This window comes from Balaenoptera physalus, assembly GCF_965194825.1.
Source record: "Balaenoptera physalus genome assembly, chromosome: 19".
NCBI classification, from domain to species: Eukaryota; Metazoa; Chordata; class Mammalia; order Artiodactyla; family Balaenopteridae; genus Balaenoptera; species Balaenoptera physalus.
In genome coordinates, this window is record NC_138900.1 from 7,560,039 (window position 1) to 7,576,135 (window position 16,097).

Below are 16,097 nucleotides of genomic sequence, written 5' to 3' on the forward strand. Positions count from 1 at the left end.
AGACACAGAGACTGACGGGAATCCCCAGACACAGATGACCCTAGAACGGCAAAGCTCAGAGATAAATGACCCATAGAGACACTCAGAGATACAACCCCGAGATCAGAGATACAGAGACCCAAAGTGAAGACAGCCAGACACAGAGACATACAAAAGAACGAGAGAGAGAGACAAAGAGATGGAAATTTGTGACTCCAACAGAGCGGCTCAGATACTCATAAAAACATAGACGAGAGACATACACGGAAACCCGGAGAGACGGAGGACAGAGATCTCAGGCGATGGAGAGACAGAGGGAAAGGAACCCGGAAGGCCAGGTGGACCCCGAGAAAGCGCAGCGCCGCGTCGCCTGGGGGTAAAGGGCGGGCGCCCCGGCAGAGGGCGCCCGAACGCCCTCTGCCCCGCCGGGGTCATGGCGACCCCTCCCCCGCGCCCTGGCCGCACGGCCGGGCTATTTTTACGCGTGGACACCGGACACCAGGCTGGGGCGGCTGGGGCGGCTGGGGCGGCGGCGGCCGAGGCGGGGCCGGGCCGGGTCGGGCGTCGGGGGCCACACGTCCGTCCGCGGGTCGCCGGGGCTGCGCGCGCCATGGAACCCGGGTGCCCGCCGCCGTGCGGCTGCTGCGAGCGAGTGGTGCTCAACGTAGCTGGGCTGCGCTTCGAGACCCGGGCGCGCACGCTGGGCCGCTTCCCGGACACGCTGCTCGGGGACCCGGTGCGCCGCAGCCGTTTCTACGACGGCGCGCGCCGCGAGTACTTCTTCGACCGGCACCGGCCCAGCTTCGACGCGGTGCTCTATTACTACCAGTCCGGCGGGCGCCTGCGGCGGCCGGCGCACGTGCCGCTCGACGTCTTCCTGGAGGAGGTGGCCTTCTATGGGCTGGGCGCCGCGGCGCTAGCGCGCCTGCGCGAGGATGAGGGCTGCCCCTTGCCATCGGAGCGCCCCCTGCCCCGCCGCGCCTTCGCGCGCCAGCTCTGGCTGCTCTTCGAGTTCCCCGAGAGCTCGCAGGCCGCGCGCGTGCTCGCCGTTGTCTCAGTGCTCGTTATCCTCGTCTCTATCGTCGTCTTCTGCCTCGAGACGCTGCCCGACTTCCGCGACGACCGCGACAACTCAGGGCTAGCCGCGGTGGCTGCAGCTGGCCCGGTGAGGGGGCGGGGCCTGCGTGTGGAGAGGCGGGGTTTGGGAGGAGCTGGACGAGGTCCACGGGGTCCTGGCCAATCATAAGGTGGGGTAAGGGGCAATGGGAGGTGGGGCCTCTCAGGAAGGTGGGGCCTGGCTGTGGATGGGCAAGGCATTGGGGGCCTGGTTGGAAGACCTGACCAATCAAAGGTGGGCAAAGGCCTGTGAGAGGTGGGCAAGCCAGGGACGGCACCAGACCAGGGGACTCTACATTAAATACTGGGCTGGGGGCGGGAAAGGTATAGCTTAATGGGGCGGGGCCTGAGGATCTGAGTAGGAGGACCTGCCTTATCAGAAGGCGTGCGCTGAGGTAGGTGAGAAACCCGGCTTTTGGAGGGCAGGAGCACAGGAGGACAGGTGTATTAAGAAATCAAAACTGAGGGATAAGGCGAGACTGAAAAATCGGGGGTCTATACGGCTGGCAGTAACCAATGGGAAGGATGGGCTGGAGGTAGTGAGATCTGGGACCTCAAGAAAGCCGCCGAGGGAGCTGCAGATCGAGGGGTGGGGCCTGAGGATTGGGGCAAAAGGAATCCATCATAAAGAAAGTTGAGCTGAGGGCCGTGAGGGGAGGGGCCCGGGTTTTGGCATAAAGATAAGGTCTTTAACCATTATGGTCCAGGCTGGGTTTGGGGAGGGCAGGGCACAAGGGAGTGGGGCTAGGATGGGGACCCTCCCCAACTGGAAATTCAACTCCGGGGGCGGGATTTTGGGAGGGAAGAGATTGAGCCCTACTCAAGCATTATTTCAGGAGGCCCTGCCAATGAAGGATCAGGGACCCTAAAGTCAGCCTTCCCTGCGGGTCCCGAGAAGGAGTGTACTACAGCTAGGTCACCGGGGTTCTGGGGGCAGCAGCAATTGACCAATTTGTAAAGAAGTAGCTGAATATTTAAACAGCAAATATGGCCATTCCAGTGCGTCCCAGCCCTGGCATGGTCCTCCCTGAACCCCTTCCTCTCTGCAGTTTCCGGCTCGGCTGAACGGCTCCAGCCCAGTGCCTGGACTCCCACCTCGCTTGCCCTTCGATGACCCGTTCTTTGTGGTGGAGACGCTGTGCATCTGTTGGTTCTCCTTCGAGCTGCTGGTGCGCCTGGCGTCCTGCCCAAGCAAGACAGCCTTCTTCAAGAACGTGATGAACCTCATCGATTTCGTGGCCATCCTGCCTTACTTTGTGGCACTGGGTACCGAGCTGGCCCGGCAGCGGGGGGTGGGCCAGCCAGCCATGTCACTGGCCATCCTGCGAGTCATCCGACTGGTACGCGTCTTCCGCATCTTCAAGCTGTCCCGGCACTCAAAGGGCCTGCAGATCTTGGGCCAGACCTTAAGAGCCTCCATGCGAGAGCTGGGCCTCCTCATCTTCTTCCTTTTCATTGGTGTGGTCCTCTTCTCCAGCGCAGTCTACTTTGCCGAGGCCGACCGGGCAGAGTCCCATTTCACCAGCATCCCTGAGTCCTTCTGGTGGGCGGTGGTCACTATGACCACAGTTGGCTATGGAGACATGGCGCCCGTCACTGTGGGCGGCAAGATAGTGGGCTCTCTGTGCGCCATTGCCGGCGTGCTGACCATTTCCCTACCTGTGCCAGTCATTGTCTCCAACTTCAGCTACTTTTACCACCGGGAGACAGATGACGAAGAGGCCGGGATGTACAGCCATGTGGACACGCAGCCCTGTTGCCCACTGGAGGGCAAGGTCAATGGGGGGTTTGTGGATCGAGAGGTTCCTGAGCTCCCACCTACACTCCTCTGGCCTCCCCCTGGGAAACACATGGTCACCGAAGTGTGAGGGACAGTTGAGGTCTGCAGAACCTCACATTTCCTTGGAGGGAGGGAGGGAGGGAAGGGAGGAAGGAAAGTTGGGGGGGAGGGTGTCGGGTTTAGGAAGAACTAAGTTAAGTGGTAATGGGTTGGGGAACACTAAGTCTTATTGGGTCTTGAGTTGTGGATTGGTAGCCCCTGTGGGTACCTCCTTAGGTGACAGTGAATGGCAATGGGTTATGCTGATTTGAGGGGGAGGCTCCATCGGTTTGTATTGCATTGGGTTGTGCAAAGCTTGGGGTAGTATTGAGATAGGTTTTGTCACATAATTTTGTGAGTTTCTTAGTTCTGTGTTGGATCGGGTTGGGTTACGAGTGTAGGTGAGTCTTGTCCAACTGCATTATGCAGGATTCTGTGGTTTTATGAGTCCCCTAGGGCCATGTTGGATCAAGTAAGGTGGTCACCCACGGCACTGTTGGGACTGATTGTGTGTTCATGTATGGTGCTGGAGAGTTGGGTTGAGACACTGGAAACTGCATGGCTTTGTGATTCTTCTAGGGCCATGTTATTTTAAGTTCTGTGAACTTGTGAGTCATGTAGAAATACGAAGAGTCATGTGATAGAATGTGAGCTTTCTAGGTTATATGAGGTTAAGTTGGGTTGGAATGTATGAGCATAGGAGTCTTTCAGGGTTCTGTTGTGTTGAATTGTGTAGAGTTATGTGGCTAGAAGTTTGTCGGGGCTACAATGAGTTGAGTCGTAATGAGTTGTATAATCATGTGAACCTCGTAGGACCAGTTCAGTTGGGTCATACCACTGTTTGGTTTGGGTTACGTCAAGTTGCGTCCCTGAGTCCTGTAGGAACGTTGGGTTGAGTTGGACTGTATGTATGAGCACCACAGGGCCATGCTGGTTTGTTTTGCATTTAATGGTAGCGCCAGGACCCAAGGATAACAGCACTGGGAAGGAATCATGTGTCAAGGAGTGAATGTGCTATGTGGACTCTAGGAGACCAACTGAACTGGCTTGCCCCGTGTCATCCCTATAAGGGGCAGGGCTAGGTTCTGTATCTGTAGATTCAGTTGGTCACACAGAAAGCTTCTGGGTGAACTTGGAAGATGTAGATGCCCCTTACATTTACCCCACACCTGCTTTGTTTTGCCATTCAAACCCCTCCTCTATCTGTCTTCCCTTGGAGTTTTCCTTCCAGACATGGAGATCAGAGCCACAAGGGAAGGGGGAAGGGGGAGAAACTGTACTCTGTTCAGACATGATGGGGGGATAGAAACCCAAGGGAGGGGGACAGAGAGCTGGGGAGGGATAGAGACCCAGAGAAAGAAAGAGAAAGAAACCCCAAGAGGGGAAAAAGACCCAAAGAGAGGGGGAGACAGAGACCCAGAGGGGGCAGGTATCAGGCACCCAGAGAGAGAGGGACAGAGACCCAGAGTTGGAAAGAGACCAGAGCACCCCAGAGAAAGAGAACCAAAAAAGAAAAAGGCAGAAAAAGTCAGTGCCCCTGAACCTGAGAGAGATGCACAGTGTATGCCATGGAATCACAAAGGGATCCCAAATCAGGACGCACCACCCTAACCTCCCGCAGCTCAAGAAGTGTGTCAGACAAACTGCAGGGCCCACTCTATCTTCCTGGGGAGAAAGCAGTGTCTCAGAGCATGGGCGTGGCTTCCCAAGGTCGCGTGGCTTGTCCCCGGGGAGGGATGGGGGGGCTGGACTTGTGGCCTGCTGCTTGACCCTACATGTCCCCATCAGCCTGCTGGTCTGCACAGGACTTCCCGAGTCTAACAGCCTCATTTCTCACAAATGGGGAAACTAAGGCTCAGAGGGGAGGGGGTTACCCAAGGTCAGAGGTCTTTCAGTACTAAAAGGGCATTTGGAGGAGGAAGAAGAGGAGGATGGTTACGTCACTCACATATATAGGGCTGCCTATGTGCCACGTAACTTTCAAAGTACTTGTATTAATTTATTAAAATCCATCCAGTGGTTTACAGAGAGTTGTTGTTGTTATTTTTAGCTAGGAAACCACCCCCCTTTCTTTTTTGGTCAAATGAAATCTTACTTAGGAGCATCAGTGTGATGCATCAGACGGTGTGAACTGGTTTGAGGAGTCTCTCTTGACAACTCAGAATGTGGCTAACAAATTCCGTTTGGAAACCCCTGATTTAATCCAACCACCTTTTTACACAGAGAGATAGAAGAAGGTACAGACTGTGAGAAGTGTTTGATAAAGGTCGAAAAAAATGTAACCTTTAAATAATATAACACTTCTCTCCGAAATGGAGAGAAAGGCACATTTGGAAAAGAAATGGAGACAGACCCCCTCACAGTGACAGACACAGGGCAGAGTCTGGGAGGCAGGCACAGAGCCCAGCACAGGGACCCAAAGAGGAAGAGACACGTGCAGAGAGGACAGAGATACCCAAGGGGAGGAGGGAGAGCAGGAGAGAAGAGGGCAGCGGTCTGGGAGGGGCCAGAGATCCAGAGAAGAGAGAGGGACAGGGACCCAGACAGAGGGGAGAGGGATACAGAGAGAGGGGGACAGAGACCCAAGGAGAGAGGGGGAGACGGAAACTGTTTCCCATTACTCTTTGAAAACCCACCCCTACTACCCCATCAGAGACTGAAAGTTGCATAAAGTTCCTCTGGTAGAGGGTGGGGCATGTTCGGTGCTTAGGGGTATGGGAAGCATGGCGAGGTCAGGGAAGTGACCTGAGTGGACACTCGAAGACTGGGAAGCGCCCCTCCTCCACCCCAATAAACAACCGCAGCAGCCTTCTATGTGGCCTTGGCTCGGATGGGGAGAGGTGAGGGGAACACCCTAATCCGGGGACACCCTTCCCGCCACCTTGCCATGCTATATTTAGGCTGAGTGAGGGGTACGGGATGACCCCCCCCCCCTCCACGAAGGCGGGTGTCGGCTTTCCTCCTGAAAATAGCTCCAGGGGAAGGGTGAAGCGTTAAGTCTGTCCCGGGACTCCAACTCCTGTCCGATCTCCGTCTGTCTTAAGGTCTCTCTTTCTCTGGGTCTCTGTCCCCCTTGTGGGGTTCTGTCCCCTTTTCTCAGCATGTCTCTCCCCTCTCTCTGCATCTGTGTCTTCTCTCTCTCTCTCTGGGTTTCTGTCTCCCTCTTTCTCTGGAAGTCTGTCCCCTTTTCCTCTCCATTTTTGTGCTTTTCCCCCACCTCCCTTCATCTGTCACTATTCACTTTCTTTCTCTAAGCGGGTCATTCAGTTGCCAAATCATATCTTTGTCTATCTCCGGGTCCTAGAATACCTTGAGTTGCTCTTATCTGAACTCAAGACAAGACCCTCTCCCCAGTCCCCACGCAGGAAATTCCAGCAGAGAGGACTTATGTGGGAGAGACCCCCCTCACGCAGCGTCTCCCCGGGGCCTCGGGCCTTATCACTCCCCGAGCCCAGCTGGTTAATGTCTGGCCTGGAGCTCCCGGGAGAGTTGGGGATGAGAGCGGAGGGTGGGAATCTGCCCGGGGATTGACACTTCACTGGCAAAAGAACGCAAAGGAATCTCAGGCCCAGACTCCTGGGTCTGAGGGAGGAGGGCGCTGGAGCTGAGGAAGAAAGGGGCTGGGGGTCCAGACTCCTGAGTCTGAAGGAGGCGGGAGCTGCGCGGGCCCAGACTCCGGAGTCTGCGGGAGGAGGGGTCTGGGGGACCTGGACTCCTGGATCCGGGGGAGGAGGGGGCTGGGGACCCGGACTCCGGGGCCTGAGGGAGGGAGTGGGGTGCTGGCGCCTGGCCTCCTGGGACTGAGGCGGGCGGAGGGCTGAGCTAGCCAGGCCAGGCTTCCGAGGTCTCGGCACGCGTGTGGAAGGCGGGATCCCCCGGCCCCTCCTCCGCCGTCGGGCGCCGCCCCGCCCCCGCCCCCGACCCGGGCCCTCGGGAGCCTGTGCCGCGAGGAGCCGGCGGGCGAGCGGGCGTCCCTGCAGCCAGCGAGCAGGAGGAGGAGCCGCCGCCGCGCCAGGGGCAGCCGGGGGAGCCGAGGAGTGCGCCCCAGGTGAGAGCCTCCGCGCCTCCTCCCCCGGGATTCCGGCGTCCGGGTCGCCCTGCCCCCGGGTAGGGAGGGGCGGGGGCGGGGGCGGGGCCGGCGGGGGCGGGGCTTGGCGGAGGAAACTGAGGCAGGAGGGCAGTGTCCCAGAGGGACAGCCCGTGACCCCCAGCGGGGTCTCAGGAGTCCGGACCCCCCTGGCTAAACCTTCTGGGGGAGGGGGGGCCGGGGAGTCCGTATATCTGAGTACCTGGGAAGGAGCTTGAACTCCAGAACTCCAGGGTCTGAAGGAGGAGGGCACTGGGGGTCCGGACTCCTGGGTTTGAAGGAAGAGGGATTTGGGGGCCTGGACTCCCGCATCTGAGGGAAGGAGCTGGTGACCTGAGTTCCTGAAAGAGGAGGCAGCTGGGGCCGGGGCTCTTGGGTCTGAGTGAGGAGGGGGCGAGAGCCTGTTCTCCTAAGGGAGGGGGCAGCTAGGGCCCAGGACTCCAGATCTGAGGCAGGAGGCAGCTGGGAACCTACACTCCGGGTTCTGGTTGGGTCAGCATGTGCCCCTCTTCACAATTCCCCCTTCCCATTTCCCCATCTCCCAGCCAGGGCAGGCGGCCACGCCAGGTATGTGCAGTAGAAGTCTTGGACGGGCCCTGGCCTGTCCTGTGAGGAGAGAACATTCCAGGAAGCAGCCTCGGGGACCCGGGGCTTCTTAAGTGTGGGCCCTCAGGGACCCGGGTGTCCAGGCCAGCCCCGCCCCTGCCCTGTCTGAGAGATGAATGGGCTGAGGAGGATGTAATCTTTTCCAGCCTCCATCCTCAGCGTCTCCCCTCCCCTCTCCTCCCCCCATCTGCTTTCCATCCAGGAGCTATCACCTGGGCAGGGCAGGGGCCTCTAGCAGGGGGATGCAGCCTTGGCTCTTGGTCCCCTACACTTTGAGAGGAACACTGAGAAGGGGAGTGTTCAGGCCCCCTCCTCCACCTGCCTCTATAACCTACCTGTTCCCTTCCTCCGCCAGGTGGTTGCCTCCTCCCTCTCCTGAGATGTCAGGAAGGAGGGGGCCACCTGCGTCCCCCACAGGGGCCCCCCGGAGCCTGGGGGCCCCCAACCCCGGAGCTCGGAGGCGGAGGAGGTGCTGACAGGTCTGGTAACCACCCACTTCTTCTCAGTCCTCTCCAGGCCATCCTTTCCCAGAATCCACAGGCTTCCAGAATGTTGTAGAGAAACTGCAATATCCACACCCCTGCCAGTGTCTTCCAGCCCTGGGCCAATTTCATGGACAGGGAAACTGAAGCCCCACCTGAGAGGAAGTGTCTTGTCTTCACAGTGGCAGTTTTAAGCTGAACGTGGGTCTCCCTAGGATTCCAGAACATGACCTTTCTCAGAATTTTGGAAACTCAAACCTCCTCCAGGCTGCAGGGCTTAGGGTTCCTTGGGGTTGTAGAGACAGGATGGCAGAGTGGAGTTGCTGGGACAGGGTTCAAGTTCCACTTCCGGCATTTGCTGGCTGTGTGACCTGGTGCAAGTCATTAACCTCTCTGAGCCTGTATTTCCCCATTTGCCTGTATTTCCCCATTTGTTGGCTATTAATAGTAATAATAGTAGACTAATTATGATTAATCTAGAAGTTGGGCATTATCGAAGTCCTAGAATATAGGGTCCCCCGAAGTTCTAGAACAAGTGCCAGAACCGCCTCCCTGTGGTTCTGGCACACAGGGCCCCCTGGAGTTCCCATCGGCCCCCACCACTAAGTTATTATCCTTCTCTCTAATTCCAGCTTCCCTCTCTCTATCCTCAGGTGCTCAGCGAGATGCTCCCCCACCCCTCAGGCTCCCTCCCCATCCTCTTACTTTTCCTCCTACCCAGTGTCCCAATGGAGCCCCACGCCTCACCCCTGCCCCCATTTCCAGTCCCCGAGTGGGACCTCTTGTCCCCCCGAGTAGCCCTGTCCAGGGGTACCCCCGCTGGGCCCCCTCTGCTCTTCCTGCTGGAGGCTGGAGCCTTTGGGGAGCCAGCTGGCAGCCCGGCCAACCGCAGTCGGCGGGGGGTGAGTGAGACAGCACCAGCGAGTCGCCGGGGAGAGCTGGCTGTGTGTGACGCAGTCAGCGGCTGGGTGACAGACCGCCGGACTGCTGTGGACCTGCGTGGGCGCGAGGTGGAGGTGCTGGGCGAGGTGCCTGCGGCTGGCGGCAGTCCCCTTCGCCAGTACTTCTTTGAAACCCGCTGCAAGGCTGACAGCGCTGGGGAAGGTGGCCCCGGTGGGGGTGGAGGAGGCTGCCGGGGTGTGGACCGGAGGCACTGGGTGTCTGAGTGTAAGGCCAAGCAGTCCTACGTGCGGGCATTGACCACTGATGCCCAGGGCCGTGTGGGCTGGCGATGGATTCGAATTGACACTGCCTGTGTCTGCACACTCCTCAGCCGGACTGGCCGGGCCTGAGGCCCATGCCCAGGAACTGGGCAGGTAGAGGAAGAAGAGAGCTGGATGCTGAAAGACCTCAGGGGTGGCCTGGCTGCTCTAGGCCTCAGTTTGGGAACTCGTCAAATCGTCACAAAAATAACAGCTCTCTGATTTTGAGAGTTCAATCTGGGCAAGAAAGACAGATGGTGAAACCAAATGGGGTTTTGAAGGATGAATAGGAGTTCTCTTGGATGAACTTGAGGGTAATAATGATGATGATGATGATAGCCAATATTTTCTGAGTGCCTACTGTTTATGAGCTCTAATACACAACTTGTCAGATCAGCTCTGGTGGATTTGACCATTGGAGGCCCTCAGCTTCTAAGCTGCTGACCATGCAATCTCAGAGGACATCACCTTGCCCACCCTGGAGAGAGTGACAAGGAGGGGATATGTCAAGAAGTGTGTGTGGGAGCATAAAAACTGGAACATGTAGGCAACTAGTTGGGAGCTGGGGTTCGAATGAGAAATCTTACTTAGTCAGATAGGGCAAGTGTTGACTTAGATATTCTGTTTTGAGGTAGTGAGCTACCTATCACAGCAGGAGCAGAAGCAAGGTTGAATGACAGGATGTCAGGATGCTTAAGAGTTTGGCCTTGGTGGGGAGTTGGAATCAGGTTTCTACCCCTCTTCCCTGTCCCAACCTTTACCCTATACTAGTGAAGAAATAGACCTTACCATTGTCCAGCTTGAGTAGAGCATGAGGTTTTGACCAACTGGCCTGCCCCCTGGCTGGGATCAGGGGTGATTTGGACCCTGATCAGCCTAGAGTGAGCCAGGAAAATCCAACAGGAGAAGTGGCCCCAGAAGCCTGAATGAGGCGGTCAGTGGGACCCTGGGCCAGGCTGCAGAAGGCAGCCTCAGTTTTCCCTGTCTGAAGAATGGGTTGGTGGGATGAGATAATGGGGACTGAGGAGGCAGAGGCTTCAACCAAAAGGGCTTTAAAGTGAGGAAGTGACAAGAGAAGTCAGGGGTAGACCCCACACCCTCAGGACACCCCTTCATATATTACCATTCCATAGCCGCATGCAGACACAGACCACACTTTTGCCCTTGTTTATACATCTCTGTGTTCTGGGTCTGTGGTTCCCGCTCTCTTTTCTGCCGCCTCCTTTGCTGTCTCTCTGTCTAAATTCCTGTCCCATCATCTCTGGGTCATTAGCTCTCTTTCTGTCCCTGTTTCTCACTCACTGTCTCACCCATTCCTGTGTGTGTTTCTTTCTCATTCAGCAAAGCTCTTTCCACACCCACCTCTTTATTGCTAAGTATTTCCCCGTGGGTCCCTCCCTCTTCACCCACCCCCATACCCAGGTGGAAGTTTTCAACCAAATCAAAGGCAGGCAGGACAGAAGAAGCCGAAGCTGATGCTGAGTCCTTCAGCACACACGGGGAGGGAGGGAGAGCCCTGGGGAAGTCTGGAAATCGTTACCCAGTCCCTCACCCCTGCCCTCTGCTGCCGAGGTGGGCTGTCCTGGCAGAGGGAGGAGGTGGCCAAGAGGGCCGGGACCCTACAGGAAAGGGGGATGTTTCTCATGGATGCCCTGATGCGCTGGGTAGCTCTGCCCTCCTCTCCCTCTGTTCCTCTATTTTTGGGTCTCTGACCACCCCCCGCCCCAGGTCTCTGTCCCCCTCTCTCTGCTGCCCCCTCTCTGGGTCTCTGGATCTCAAACTCTCTGAACTCTGGACTTCCATTGCTCTCCCCCTCTCTTTCTGCCCTCCTCTCCCTCTGGGTCTCCGTCCCCACCCCCGCATTTCTCTGAGTTTTTGTGCCCCTCTTGGGGTCTCTGTACTCCTCTCTCAAAATCCTCCTCCCTCCTGCCTGGGTGTCTTTCTCACTCCATCCATCTGCACGCCTGCAGGCCCTCCATTGGCTGGGTTTAGGGTGGGCGGGTTCTGTCACCCGGGGCAACAGCAACAACAAGCCGGCTCCTGCTAGGCTACGGGGCGGGGGTGGGACCATGGCGGGTCGGACCCTAGCTCGGCGCTCCGGTCCCCCACGGTCCCCCATCTCTGGGACACAGGTGCCTGGATCCCAGCCCAGCTGGCATCTCACCAGCAGTGGCGTCGCCCACCACTGTATCCCGCCCGTGCCCTTTCCCCCGCCCACTGTGCAGGTGAGAGGACCCTAGGCTCTTAGCCAAGAGGAGACTGGGGGCCCAGACTGAAGGAGGGGCTTGGGGATCCAGACACCTGCTGAGAGAAAAGGGGGTTCCGAGCTTAGAGTCCTGTCTGACAGAAGGAGGAGGGTTCCAGGGACTGGGTCTGAGAGAGGAGGGGTCAGGGAACCCGGATGCCTGGAACTGGCGGGAGGAAAGGGCTGGGGACTGACTGGGAAAGATCAGGGCTTGCGGACGAGACTCCTGAGTCTTTTTAGCTGACGTCCTGCACCTTCTCCTCAGTCCACGGTCGCGGAGCCCCTGCCCCCGGCCGCAAAGCAGGATTTGCGTATTTGGGCTTTCGACGAGGTCACCAGCAGATGGGAGACAACCTCGGGCTCGGCTCACGTGCCCAAGACCCACGGCGGGCCCTACGCGCAGCCCAAGGCCCCAGAACCTGCGGATCGCTCGCGGACTGTGGGGATCAAGGATGTAGCGGAAAAAGTAAGGTTCTGGGATGCCCAGGTCCGCGGGAGACAAGGTTGGGGACCGCACTGGAGTCCCGTGCGCCCTCATGTTGGGTCCCCGCGTCGTCTTCTTGCAGCTCAGACACCGCGGCTGGCGCCTCCCTCTGATCACAAAGCACCAGTGCAGTGAGACGAGGGCTCAGTACACCGGCTGGCCCAGCCTGGACCGGGGCGCCACCTCCTTCATCGGGCCCCAGCCCCTGGAGCTTGCGGACCACAACCGAGGGGGCCCTTCCCAGGTAGCAGAGAAGACCGCAGTGGCAGGATCTGGCAGAGCTTTGAGACCCTGGGGCGGGGTCTGAGGGAATTTTGAGTCTGGGGTCTAAAGAGTGGGACAGAATCTGGAGGTTACATTGAGTGGGGAAGGGGCTTAGGCCTTTTGAGGCGGAGCCAGGAGGAGGAGGGGACTGGAAGCCCGAAATCCCAGCTCTGAGGCTGGGGGCACAGCTAGTAAATCCTGGGGCGGGCCTAGGAGGCGGTTCTGAGGCTGCGGGCGGAGCTAGGTAGCCTAATGTACGTGTGGGCGGAGCTTGAATATTCCGAGGCCGGTCTGGGGCGGAAGGCGGGGCTGGCTTCCCCTGTTAGGGAGGCGTAAGGAGTAATAGTCGCCCGAGGCACAGCTGAATTCCAGGGGCGGGACCGAGAAGGTTTGAATCTAGGGGAGGAGCAAGGAAGGTTTTTTAGTGACTGGGTGCTTGGCTTTGTGTCCGATGACGGGCAGAAAGTATTTGGACTTTGCAGGTGAGGCTAGTAAGGGTTCTGATTTGGGGAGCGAAGGTGAAGTGCACTGGCGTGCAACTGGCCAGGAAGGATTCTGATTCTGGGGGCGGGTGTCGGCCTGTTTCAGAGGCGCTGTTGAGGCCGAAGGAAGAGGAACTCCGTCTGGGGCACAGGGTATGAAAAGGGGTATGAAACCTTTCTTGCTCATCCCTCCTCCCGCGATCCTCCTCAGGCTCTAATCCCCCGGACGAAGAACCCCGAGTTGGCCGGCCGGCCTTTCACTGTTTCTGACCAGGGCATCCTGGACTGCCATCAGCTCTATCTGACCACTTCGGCCCGGGACTTCCAGGCCTATTCGAAGTGAGCCTGGGTCCTCCCTTGGCACCGCCCCCCCTGCACAGCCCCCGCATAGGCTGGTGGGACGCCGAGCCCCCCGGTGTTGGCTCCCCGTTTCTGAATCAGTAGTCTCGGCCTTCAGCTCCTGCACGTGCAATAATCAGAAGTTCAGACCCAGCCCCTACCTTTTTTAGCGCCCTGGTATACTTAGTGTCAACTCTCAGGAATAAGAAGCCTGAAAACGGCCCAAGAAGGAGTTCTGGATCTGGGGACGTGGCCCTGAGGGTCTAGGGCGGGCCTCCTTTGGTATTTGAGTCCCCCAGATAACTCTTATCCGAGGATGCGAAAGTCCCAGATTCCAGGCCCTTAAATACCTCGAGGACCCCGGAATGCAGGCTAGGACTCCCCAGTCCCATGCTTCCTAAAGGGTCCCTGACTCCTACAAATGTGTCCTCGAGGATCTATCTAGCCGTGCCCTCCCCATCGTGCCTCCACCCCAACCCCCGACAGGAAGGAGTTGTCAGGCTACCCTCGCAAGGACTCGGTGACCTCCTGGAGCTTCGGGGAGACGCCCCAGGCCTGGGGCCACGGCCCGAAGCAGCCGCCCGGTCCGTGCTCCTCTCGGCCACTCCGGCCGCCGAAAATCCGCGTGCCCCGCGCCCGTCCAGTGATGCCAGTCGTGCCGCACCGCGGGGCGCTGTCTCTGGCTCAAGAATCCTACGGCCCCCCGCTGCACCCACTCCGCCGGCTCGACCGTTTCTGCCCGCTGGAGCTGCCCTGGGGCGGCCCCCACAGGAAACCCGAGTCAGGCATCTACAGCGTGCCACAAGCCTACAGCACCGAGAACTCCAACTACGGCAGCTTAAAGCCGGCGCTGGTCTGAGCCAGACGGGCCAGCCCCGCCCTGGACACGCCCCCCAAGCGGGGGCGGTGCCGAGACTGGAAGACTGGGACTAGGGGTACACTGGGTGGGGCTAAGACGGGAACCCCGCCCCCCGCCTGGGGGCGGGGCAGAGCGTGGACCGCGGGCGGGGCGAATCTAACACTTCCATTCGATCGCGGGGGCGGGACTGAGCCTGGAAAATGTACCTTGAGGCTGTGGGCTAGAGGGTGGGACACACCCTCTGCGGCGGAAAGGGCAGAGCTTATCTCAGTCGACGACAGAGTTAAATAGCCTAAACCACGCTCTTTGCTGGGTTCGGTTCCCGCATCCTGGTTTCTGGGGCCTGAGTGTGGGGCAGGTGGGATTCCCGCTGAATCCCTGGTGGAGGGGCGGAGCGTCTGGGTGGACCCCCCCCACCACCACCTCTGGTGACAGAATCCAACATCGAAGCCACATCCCTCCTAAGAAGTCGGATTCAGTCTACGGCAGGTGGAGCAGGGTTGAGGCTTCAGCCTATCACCACTGGAGGGTTGTCAGACGGGCGGCGCTCCAGCCTCTGGCGGGCTCCCCTCAGGGTGGGTAGAGGGGGGGCCCACAAGGCAAGGGGCACAACTGCGGCCTCCTATACCCTATTTCTTGTGCTCCCACCACGGCCTCCCTAGCACCTGGGGACTGAGTCTGTGAAGTCCGCTTCACCTTGGGCGTCTTCTGCTTCTTGGCGCGGAAGCCACTCAGGGAGTGGGGGGGGGGGGCGCCACTGGGCCATTCCTGCATCTCCCCGACCTTGTCTGCCTCTCGCCCCCGGGGAGATTAGTGTCCTGGTTACCCCACCATGCTGCCGCCCCCAGTGGCCTTGCCGCCCCCACAGCCCGCAGCTATAAGACCAGGTAAACGCAGCAGGGGAGACACCAAGGATGGAGATGCTCCAGGTAAGACCGCAGGGCCCCTGGGCCCCATGCGACTACATCCAGGCCACGGCTGGAAGGAAGAGGGAGAGTCCTGTGACCTGGCAAAGGAGGCCTCTTTCTAGAAGGGCGTGGAGAGCCAGCAAGCTTCCTGGCAGGAGGAGGGAAGCAGCTGGTGCAGGGCCTGAGGGTGGGTATCTGAAGTGCTGGGGTATCTGGGGTCCCTGGGTATGGGGATGGGAGATTCTTGAATGGAAGACGTCAGGGTCCCCGAACGTGTGTATGCAGGGCTGGGGGGTGGGTGCTAAGGACTCGGGGCAGAGGGCTCAGGCTGGCCCTGAGGCACTGGCCTTGTCCCAGGGGCTGCTGCTGTTGCTGCTGCTGAGCGTGGCCGGGGTGTGGGCACCCAGGGGGCCACTGCGGCCGCTGTGCCGGCCCATCAACGCCACCCTGGCCGCTGAGAACGAGGCCTGCCCTGTCTGCATCACCTTCACCACCAGTATCTGTGCCGGCTACTGCCCCAGCATGGTGAGCTGCCCAGGGTGGGTGGGTGCTGCCACCTCAGCTCCAGGTGGATTACTCAGGGCCAGGCCCGCAGAAGACAGGAAGTGGCCCCGGGGGTGGAAGGGTGGCCCGCCACCCGGGGCAGGGGCTGGGCATGTGGGAGAGCACAGACGGTCCTCTGGACACCCGAGTCTGGGATCTGTAGGGTGCAGTGGGGGAGCTCGGGGGAGGGCTTGGCCCCAAGTAGACACCCAAGCCCCCCCCACCCAACCCCGCCACCTCCAGGTTCGGGTGCTGCCGGCTGCCCTGCCGCCTGTGCCCCAGCCAGTGTGCACCTACCGCGAGCTGCGCTTTGCCTCCATCCGGCTCCCCGGCTGCCCACCTGGTGTGGACCCAATGGTCTCCTTTCCCGTAGCCCTCAGCTGTCACTGCGGGCCCTGCCGCCTCAGCAGCTCTGACTGTGGGGGTCCCAGAGCCCAGCCCTTGGCCTGTGACCGCTCCCCTCGCCCAGGCCTCCTCTTCCTCTAAGGATCCCCACCTCAACCTCCCATGCCCACCTCAACCTCCCATGCCCACCCCAACCTCCCATGCCCACCTCAACCTCCCATGCCCACCTCAACCTCCCATGCCCACCCCAACTCCTGGAGCCAGCAGACGCTCCTCCCCATCCCTCCTAATAAAGACTTCTCAAACTGCACTCTGGGGGTGTCTTTCTGGGGTCTCA

The 16,097-nt window shown here is 59.3% G+C and overlaps 2 protein-coding genes across 5 annotated transcripts; both read left to right on the plus strand.

The window, feature by feature from the left end:
* The first annotated feature begins 513 nt into the window (after positions 1-513).
* On the plus strand, positions 514-4,938 carry KCNA7 (potassium voltage-gated channel subfamily A member 7). The gene is made up of 2 exons (XM_082437397.1): positions 514-1,144; positions 2,145-4,938. Exons 1-2 carry the CDS (start codon positions 590-592, stop codon positions 2,961-2,963), a joined length of 1,374 nt encoding a protein of 457 aa, XP_082293523.1. The 5' UTR covers positions 514-589; the 3' UTR covers positions 2,964-4,938.
* A 1,763-nt stretch (positions 4,939-6,701) lies between these two features.
* LOC309648622 (stabilizer of axonemal microtubules 3-like) lies at positions 6,702-16,070 on the plus strand. 4 transcript variants are annotated; one of them, XR_014256737.1, is made up of 8 exons: positions 6,702-6,962; positions 7,963-8,086; positions 8,743-8,991; positions 11,802-12,002; positions 12,103-12,264; positions 12,978-13,105; positions 13,592-15,059; positions 15,230-15,351. XR_014256737.1 is itself a non-coding variant. In XM_082437446.1 (7 exons), exons 3-7 carry the CDS (start codon positions 8,755-8,757, stop codon positions 13,962-13,964), a joined length of 1,101 nt encoding a protein of 366 aa, XP_082293572.1. In that variant the 5' UTR covers positions 6,702-6,962; positions 7,963-8,086; positions 8,743-8,754; the 3' UTR covers positions 13,965-15,267. The 4 variants fall into 4 exon arrangements, 3 of the variants coding, with proteins under 3 accessions (XP_082293572.1, XP_082293574.1, XP_082293573.1); XM_082437446.1 differs by having other exon boundaries at positions 13,592-15,267; XM_082437448.1 differs by lacking the exons at positions 12,978-13,105; positions 13,592-15,059 and adding an exon at positions 15,659-16,070 and having other exon boundaries at positions 6,708-6,962; positions 15,230-15,397.
* The last annotated feature ends 27 nt before the right edge of the window (positions 16,071-16,097 follow it).

Bases quoted from the DNA above. Each gene is read 5' to 3' on its own strand.
- LOC309648622 (XM_082437446.1), top strand. From the start codon at position 8,755: ATGCTCCCCCACCCCTCAGGCTCCCTCCCCATCCTCTTACTTTTCCTC. The intron at 8,992-11,801 runs GTGAGTGAGACA...CCTTCTCCTCAG, and splicing joins CCAACCGCAGTCGGCGGGGG to TCCACGGTCGCGGAGCCCCT. The intron at 13,106-13,591 runs GTGAGCCTGGGT...AACCCCCGACAG, and splicing joins GACTTCCAGGCCTATTCGAA to GAAGGAGTTGTCAGGCTACC.
- KCNA7 (XM_082437397.1), top strand. From the start codon at position 590: ATGGAACCCGGGTGCCCGCCGCCGTGCGGCTGCTGCGAGCGAGTGGTG. The intron at 1,145-2,144 runs GTGAGGGGGCGG...TCCTCTCTGCAG, and splicing joins CGGTGGCTGCAGCTGGCCCG to TTTCCGGCTCGGCTGAACGG.